General features: G+C 30.9%; 1 protein-coding gene across 1 annotated transcript; it reads left to right on the forward strand.

Annotated features, from left to right (window-relative positions):
• Positions 1 to 187: 187 nt before the first annotated feature.
• LOC140050235 (NEDD4 family-interacting protein 2-like) lies at positions 188 to 7,902 on the forward strand. The gene is made up of 6 exons (XM_072095343.1): positions 188 to 344; positions 845 to 941; positions 1,170 to 1,300; positions 1,588 to 1,657; positions 3,639 to 3,830; positions 6,423 to 7,902. The coding sequence occupies exons 1-6, from the start codon at positions 318 to 320 to the stop codon at positions 6,521 to 6,523; spliced, it is 618 nt and encodes a 205-aa protein (XP_071951444.1). The 5' UTR covers positions 188 to 317; the 3' UTR covers positions 6,524 to 7,902.
• The last annotated feature ends 1,445 nt before the right edge of the window (positions 7,903 to 9,347 follow it).

Consider the following 9,347-nt stretch of genomic DNA (forward strand, 5'->3'; position numbering starts at 1 on the left):
GCCTTATCGTCATCTCCGAAATGTACTATTACAGTCAGCAGTATGTAAAAGTGTACACTACTTGTTGAAGACATAAAATGTAACTTTTTGGAACACTTTTATATCATCTTTAAAATGTTTTTTAAAAAGAGCGAACATGATCATGACGATCCGCTAATCAACGTCTGTCTTGATAGGCTAGTCGACTAGACTGTGACGACAATATCAACAACTTCCGCGACAATCGGAATAGGTTTGAGCTAGAAAAAGTGATAGAAAATTGGGAATAAAGTGACAAATAATTTATATTAACGTCTAATTCTTGTGCCCAGAGAGATATGGATCCTCCTCCACAATATGAACAGGTATTTAGAGATCGTTATTTATGATTTACAGGGTAAATTTTGTCTAGTAATATGCGTGTTTACATGAGGGAGACATATTGTTATTAATTGACCGTCGAGTGTGTTGTGAGGATCGGAATGAGAGAGGTGGTGGCCTGTTGAGCTCCAGCCACTCATCGTACGGGAATAGCACTGTAGTTTTGGTGGGCCTAGGCTAGTTGTTTGTCTAGACTGCCTAGTATACCGGATACATTATGGAATATTATATAAATTAAGTAACAAAAAAATACAAAATAAAAAACAAATCCAGCCTCTCTCTAGTCTAGCTAGCGAACTAGAATTAGGCCCTCCTAGTAGGCCTATTTAAGGCTCTAAACTAATATTTAATAAATAAGGGTAGAGAACGTCCAAACTTAGCTATTTTTAGTAATTTCAATCAAATTTATTTAAAATATCTTTGTTTTGTATTTTTGGCCTGCAGTAGGCCAGGACATTTTATTTTATGTGTTTTTGTATTGTAGGTTTGTGGAGAAGATAACTTAAGCTCTGGCCAAGTTATGTTAGCACTTGTGGTGCCTCCAGGGAATGATACTAAAGAAGTCCCTCCTGAAACACCAGGTAAAATAGAATTAAAAATGAGTATGGATACACTAGGCCTATAGGGACGGGCGGATCCAGAGGGTAGTTGCTTGGGCCGCGCTCCCCCTTTGACAGCTAAAGTTATTGACATTTGAAAAACTATTAATATGTTTGAGCTCCCCTGTTTAAAACACCCTGTATCTGCCTCTGACAAAGGCCACATATGTGAAAGAAAATCAGGAAATAAATAAAATTTGATTCTTGTAGACACGGTAGGCTATGTCCAAATTCCAGGAGACGCACCACCACCTTACGATGAAGAAGACAAAAAAATAATGGAACTCAAACGTAAAGATGAAGAAATACGAAAACGACTTGTAGAGCTAGGCCTTCTATCCGTAAGTATTTTTTGACAGAATAAGATAAGAATAAAATGCCTGGATTGGTCTTGTCAAAGGCCTTTCAAATATTTTCAGGAAAAACATTTTAATAGAAACTCACCTATTGCTAGTTATAGTACAGAATTGTACCCTTGATGAGCAGATGAGCCACAGAATTACACCCTTTTAAAAGCAGTATAGTAATTTGATAGAGATAAATGACAGCAGCAAATTAGTGGATTCATTTTATTACTTTTTTATATATTTTATAATTCTTTTACTTAAAAAATATTTCATTTTTTTAGGAGAATGATTTTGGAAGCGACTCAGAAATTCTGTTAGGCAGTGGATGGGTGTTCTTTTGGGCTGCTATGTGTAAGTACTATTATTTTGTTGTTTTTGAAATAAAAATAGCTTGTTTATTTGCCCACGGTTTTCATTTATATTTAATATTGAAACTGAATTGCTAATGGATTGGTAATTGCTTTATCATTGAAATTTCATATTGTTGTCTCAAACTGTTTTGTTGCATTTAATTAATAATGAACTTCTGTACGTCATAGAGTATATGAATTATGTACAACCATAATTATGTTGCATAATGCATCACTTTAAAAACACCTGTCTCTATTCATAGTTTTATCCCTGATATCTTGTGTATTCATATTTGGATTCTTTGATTCTAATTTATTCTTTGTTTTAAAACAAACTATAACCCTTAAAAGGAAGAAAGAAAACGTCAGGAGTATGCTTATTATGTAATTGTGGTGAAAAAGAAACAGTTGATCATTTCGTATTCAATTGTTCTAGATTAAAGTAATATTAGAAATTCAATATTTAAACAACTTAAGCAAGATCTTAACCACAATGATCTACATAAAATGTGGGACGTATTCACAACAAGTTCCCCTGAACTTAAAAATACCACCTGTTTTGACAATCTCGAAAAAAATTGCTAATTGTAATTGCTTTATCATTGAAATTTCATATTGTTGTCTCAAACTGTTTTGTTGCATTTAATTAATAATGAACTTCTGTACGTCATAGAGTATATGAATTATGTACAACCATAATTATGTTGCATAATGCATCACTTTAAAAACACCTGTCTCTATTATCATAGTTTTATCCCTGATATCTTGTGTATTCATATTTGGATTCTAATATATTCTTTGTTTTAAAACAAACTATAACCCTTAAAAGGAAGAAAGAAAACGTCAGGAGTATGCTTATGTAATTGTGAAAAAGAAACAGTTGATCATTTCGTATTTAATTGTTCTAGATTAAAGTAATATTAGAAATTCAATATTTAAACAACTTAAGCAAGATCTTAACCACAATGATCTACATAAAATGTGGGACGTATTCACAATAAGTTCCCCTGAACTTAAAAATACCACCTGTTTTGACAATCTCGAAAATCATAAAGAATACCCAATTCAACAAATAACTAATATGATTGAACTAACAACTACAGTATAATCTTTGATAAATATTGTAAATTATTTGTTAAAACTGCATGGAAAGAACGAAATGAAACCTTATAGTATTATAATAGTATTATTACATGACACAACTTATTATTATTTCTTCTTACAGTTATTATTATTTTATGTTTATTATTATTTATGTTTTAAACCACTTGTATGTACTTTTATTTGTTTGTACATCTGTAAAGAATTGTGCCTCTGCTGTAAAAAAGAAAACAATAAATTATTATTAAATTAATATTATCATACAAATGTACTACAATTAAACCTAATTTATGTGGCAGTTTTATGACTACTAACTCTAATTTATCTACATATATAATTTATTTTCCCTAAATGTTGAAATTGATTTATTATTGTCTTGTCGAAATGTCATTATTATTCCCTCAAATTGTTTCTTATATAATTCATTAATGAGTTAATACAGTATATGTCATTTATAGCTTATATACATGATTTTGTTACATAATACTTTTATGTTGCCATTTCAAATCATCTATACAAGCATACATGCAGTTTTATATCTCATTTGATTTTGGTTTCTTTTATACAAAAGGATAGTAAAGCCTTGTTAGGAACCAATGCCAAAATTAATCTACTGCAGTTACTGCAGTACCTCTATTTTTTACGCTCTCTAACATGCAATTATTTAGCAAGCTTTTTTGGGTAATCATACACATTGTTTATCACAGTGACTGACTCTCATAAACTTTGAAAATTCCTCTGTTATATTATATTTTTTTTAAATTTAGTTTACTGCAGTAACTGCAGTAGAGTAATGTTGACATGATAATACAGTTGCTATTGACTATTATACATTTGTTAGCAAAATTTGCTTAAGATATATTTATCTTTTTTCTTTTCAGTATCTGTGACATTTAGTTGGATTGGGTTTTTGGTTGCCTACTGCCTTAGCTCAGCAGTAGCTGCCCGTTGTGGTGCTCTCTGTGGATTTGGTATCTCAATGGTAAAGTGGACTATAGTAGCTCTGTATTCGGACTGTTGTAGAGCTTATCTGGCGAGTACGATGTGTTTGTCCATGGCGCTTATATTTTGTGGTAAGTGATTAAAGCTATTTATAAATGTTATGTGTAATCAAGCATATAAGGTCCATTAAAGAACCTTCCAATTAAAGACCACTTTCAGCGAATTCAAAGAAGAAATACAATCATATGGTATGTGATTAAATGACAAACCAAACATAATGTAACGAAAACCAAACAAACCGAAATCAAACATACTGAAAACCAAACATTTCAAAAACCAAACATACCAAAAACCAAACATACCAAAAACCAAACATACCAAAAACCAAACATACCAAAAACCAAACATACCAAAAACCAAACATACCAAAAACCAAACATACCAAAAACCAAACATACCAAAAACCAAACATACCAAAAACTAAACATACCAAAAACCAAACATACCAAAAACCAAACATACCAAAAACTAAACATACCAAAAACCAAACATACCAAAAACTAAACATACCAAAAACCAAACATACCAAAAACCAAACATACCAAAAACCAAACATACCAAAAACCAAACATACCAAAAACCAAACATACCAAAAACTAAACATACCAAAAACCAAACATACCAAAAACCAAACATACCAAAAACCAAACATACCAAAAACCAAACATACCAAAAACCAAACATACCAAAAACCAAACATACCAAAAACCAAACATACCAAAAACCAAACATACCAAAAACCAAACATACCAAAAACCAAACATACCAAAAACCAAACATACCAAAAACCAAACATACCAAAAACCAAACATACCAAACATACCAAAAACCAAACATACCAAAAACAAAACATACCAAACACCAAACATACCAAAAACCAAACATACCAAAAACCAAACATACCAAACATACCAAAAACCAAACATACCAAAAACTAAACATACCAAAAACCAAACATACCAAAAACCAAACATACCAAAAACCAAACATACCAAAAACCAAACATACCAAAAACCAAACATACCAAAAACCAAACATACCAAAAACCAAACATACCAAAAACCAAACATACCAAAAACAAAACATACCAAAAACCAAACATACCAAAAACCAAACATACCAAAAACCAAACATACCAAACATACCAAACATACCAAAAACCAAACATACCAAAAACTAAACATACCAAAAACCAAACATACCAAAAACCAAACATACCAAAAACCAAACATACCAAAAACCAAACATACCAAAAACCAAACATACCAAAAACCAAACATACCAAAAACCAAACATACCAAAAACCAAACATACCAAAAACCAAACATACCAAAAACCAAACATACCAAAAACCAAACATACCAAAAACCAAACATACCAAAAACCAAACATACCAAAAACCAAACATACCAAACATACCAAAAACAAAACATACCAAAAACAAAACATACCAAAAACCAAACATACCAAAAACCAAACATACCAAAAACCAAACATACCAAAAACCAAACATACCAAAAACCAAACATACCAAAAACTAAACATACCAAAAACCAAACATACCAAAAACCAAACATACCAAAAACCAAACATACCAAAAACCAAACATACCAAAAACCAAACATACCAAAAACCAAACATACCAAAAACCAAACATACCAAAAACCAAACATACCAAAAACCAAACATACCAAAAACCAAACATACCAAAAACCAAACATACCAAAAACCAAACATACCAAAAACATACCAAAAACCAAACATACCAAAAACCAAACATACCAAAAACCAAACATACCAAAAACCAAACATACCAAAAACTAAACATACCAAAAACCAAACATACCAAAAACTAAACATACCAAAAACCAAACATACCAAAAACATACCAAAAACCAAACATACCAAAAACCAAACATACCAAAAACCAAACATACCAAAAACTAAACATACCAAAAACCAAACATACCAAAAACATACCAAAAACCAAACATACCAAAAACATACCAAAAACTAAACATACCAAAAACCAAACATACCAAAAACCAAACATACCAAAAACCAAACATACCAAAAACTAAACATACCAAAAACCAAACATACCAAAAACATACCAAAAACCAAACATACCAAAAACATACCAAAAACTAAACATACCAAAAACCAATCAAATCAAGCATATCAAAAACCAAACATACCGAAAACTAAACTGATCTTTAGTTGTAAACCAGCTATATGTAGGCATGAACCATCTATTAATTATGAGGGTGTAAACCAAATTTAAATATAAGCCATAAACCAGAGCAAGTACAAAACCTATTGAGTAGGTGTAAACCAGATTTAAATATAGGCATAAACCATGTCTGGATAATAAATAAACCATGTCAGAACAAATATAAATAGGTGTAAACCAAATTGTGTAGGCATACACCATAAATGTCTATAGGGTTATCGCAAATAGCCTGTGTGACGCATGGCGGGAAGGGTTTGGGAGAAAACGTCATGACTTGCTTCCAAACCCTTCCCATCATGCATTGTGCAATGGCGTTTCTCGCGAAATCAAGCTATTTGCGATAAACCTTATTGGTCATGGGATCCACAATCAAGATCCATGCACAATAGACTGTAGATTGTTTCTTAATTAAATTGTTTTAATTTAACAGGTGTTACGATCGCTATTAGAGGAGCAATGATGTACTTGAGAGCACGCAAAGAATACGAAATGAACGGTTATCCTGCTATCAAATATTGGTATCTCTATTAAACAGCTATAGTATAAATTATGCTTTATTAAACTCATTCATTTTTAAACATAGCCGTTATTTATTGAAATGCATTTCCTAGCAAGTGTTTAATAATTAAATCTGATTTGAGCTATATAGTTTACAAAGAAATCATGAGTTTTCCTCGTTGTGCGTTACTTAATTATAATTTGTAATCCTGTATGTTATATAGTTTGGTTTTTTTTATAATGTTATATTTATCCTAAATAAATAAGACCCACTTTTTGGGAAATAACAGTAATGGTCGCTCTTCATTCATGTATATTTCATAAAAACATTTCATAACCTTTTACAAAAAAAATATAAAGAGTTGGTTACAGTAATTAAGTATTAAATGTATGTATTTCCCCTTATTAAATTTAAAGTATGTATTTTGCCTTATTAACTTTGAAATAAAAATTGTAATTTATCATAGATCCAGGGGCATCCACCTTTTTTGACAATGAAGATTTCTATTGTCTCGTTGTTTATTGGGATTTTGTAGTAAATTATGGCAAAAGTACATCTTTATATACATTTGGTTACATTCTTGACCTTGGCCCCTTCTAGATAGAAATGATTCTTCACCCCCACCACACATACCCCACCCCACTTTTATTTTGCTTTTGATGGGAAGTTGTAAATACAGTATTTAACTTTTCAGAAACTCGGTTTTTATTTAAATAGTATGCATATTAATTGCTATGTGCAAACAAATGTTGCTGATTTTATACAAGTTTCTTTAAGTTTTTGTAATAGAGTAATAACCAACAAATAGATAAGGTTTCTAAGATACCCACTTAAGGTTGATAGTGTAGACAGAGTTTAAGTTATTAGTGTTGGAAAGAGTTGGAATTATGGACATTAATGTTATTCAGTTAAGATTAGATTTAAAGATGTATTGTCCCCACAAAATAATAATTCAAAGAAATTAGTTTATTGCTGTATGCCATTTTAATGTCACATTAACAGAATATTCACCTTGGACAAAAAAATGGATCAAAAAATAGATGATTTCCCTGATAAAATTATAAAGGAAAAAGGAAGCCAATTGCCTGGAAGTGAAATGGTTTTTTAGATAAGTTATGTTTATTTTGATTAAACCGAAAACATTATTTTTTTTGACAATTTTATAATTAAAACTTAAAACTACAAAATGGTCTACTTAAAGTTTGATTTTACATTCATCTTTATTTTTCATGTTTTGTGGGACAATACATCTTTAAACAAATGATATTATATTCTTTTGTTTTGGGGGTTTTCACTTGATTTTTAGAAAACACAGGTCATATTATTTATGGGGTATTTTTAAAATCTGAATTATTAGCATGCTTGTGATTGTAAAAATCATTAAAATATATTTTGAAATGCTCATAAGGAGAACTTTTGGAAATTAGTTTTTTACTGATAAATACGTAGTAAGTCTAATAATGTATTATACATAATGTATTATACATAATGTATTATTATACATAATGTATCGACTGCGCATGTTAAATTATGATAGTAACTATCATGTCAACAAATAAAAGAGACGAAATTTGGCAAGGATTTTTTCGAAAAATTACCACTTTTTGACCTTATTTTTCGATATAATGTGATCCCATGACATTATAAGATGATGATATGACACTATACGTGCACATATAGTAATATTAGTGCATATTAATTGGATTTAAAAAAGGTTGAAATTTGGGTGATTTTGCTAAAAATCCATGTAGGGAAATTTCCGAAAAATGGCCGATTTTCGACCCTTTTATTTTTTGACATAAATGGTTACTATAGCACAATAAACATGCCTAGAGTCGAATAATGGGTTCTGCGAATGTCAATTGTGCTATAGTAACCATTTATGACATAAATAGCATAATAAACATGCGCAGAGTCGACTAATGGTTTCTGCGCATGTTAATTGTGCTACAGTAACCAGTTTTATCGAAAAATAAAAAGGTCGAAAATCTGTCATTTTTTGAAAAAATCCCTGTACTATATATAGTACAGGGAAATTTCCGAAAAATGGCCGATTTTCGACCCTTTTATTTTTTGACATAAATGGTTACTATAGCATAATAAACATGCGTAGAGTCGCATAATGGGTTCTGCGCATGTCAATTGTGCTATAGTAACCAGTTTTGACATAAATGGTTACTATAGCATAATAAACATGCGCAGTGGCGAGTAATGGGTTTTGCGCATTTCAATTGTGCTATAGTAACCAGTTTTATCAAAAAATAAAAAGGTCGACAATTGGTCATTTTTTGAAAAAATCCCTGTACTATAGTACAGAGAAATTTCCGAAAAATGGCCGATTTTCGACCCTTTTTTTTGTTGACATAAATGGTTACTATAGCATAATAAACATGCGTAGAGTCGAATAATGTGTTTTGCGCATGTCAATTGTGCTATAATAACCACTTTTGACATAAATGGTTACCATAGCATAATAAACATGCGCAGAGTCGACTAATGGGTTCTGCACATGTTAATCGAAAAATAAAAAGGTCGAAAATCGGACATTTTTTGAAAAAATCCCTGTACTAGTACAGGGAAATTTCCGAAAAATGGCCGATTTTCGATCCTTTTTTTTTTGTACATAAATGGTTACTAATAGCATAATAAACATGCGTAGAGTCGAATAATGGGTTCTGCGCATGTCAATTGTGCTATCATAACCACTTTTGACATAAATGGTTACTATACCATAATAAACATGCGCAGAGTCGACTAATGGGTTCTGCGCATGTTACTATAGTAACCAGTTTTATCGAAAAATAAAGTTTTTGTGGTAAATGTGATTGCTAGCAATGTATATACGGTATGTCTGTA

Source organism: Antedon mediterranea, chromosome 5, assembly GCF_964355755.1.
Source record: "Antedon mediterranea chromosome 5, ecAntMedi1.1, whole genome shotgun sequence".
NCBI classification, from domain to species: domain Eukaryota; kingdom Metazoa; phylum Echinodermata; class Crinoidea; order Comatulida; family Antedonidae; genus Antedon; species Antedon mediterranea.

Excerpts from the sequence above, each read along its gene's own strand:
- LOC140050235 (XM_072095343.1), top strand. The coding sequence starts at position 318 with ATGGATCCTCCTCCACAATATGAACAG. Across the intron at positions 1,301-1,587 it reads TAGAGCTAGGCCTTCTATCC|GAGAATGATTTTGGAAGCGA; the intron begins GTAAGTATTTTT and ends TCATTTTTTTAG. Across the intron at positions 3,831-6,422 it reads CATGGCGCTTATATTTTGTG|GTGTTACGATCGCTATTAGA; the intron begins GTAAGTGATTAA and ends TTAATTTAACAG.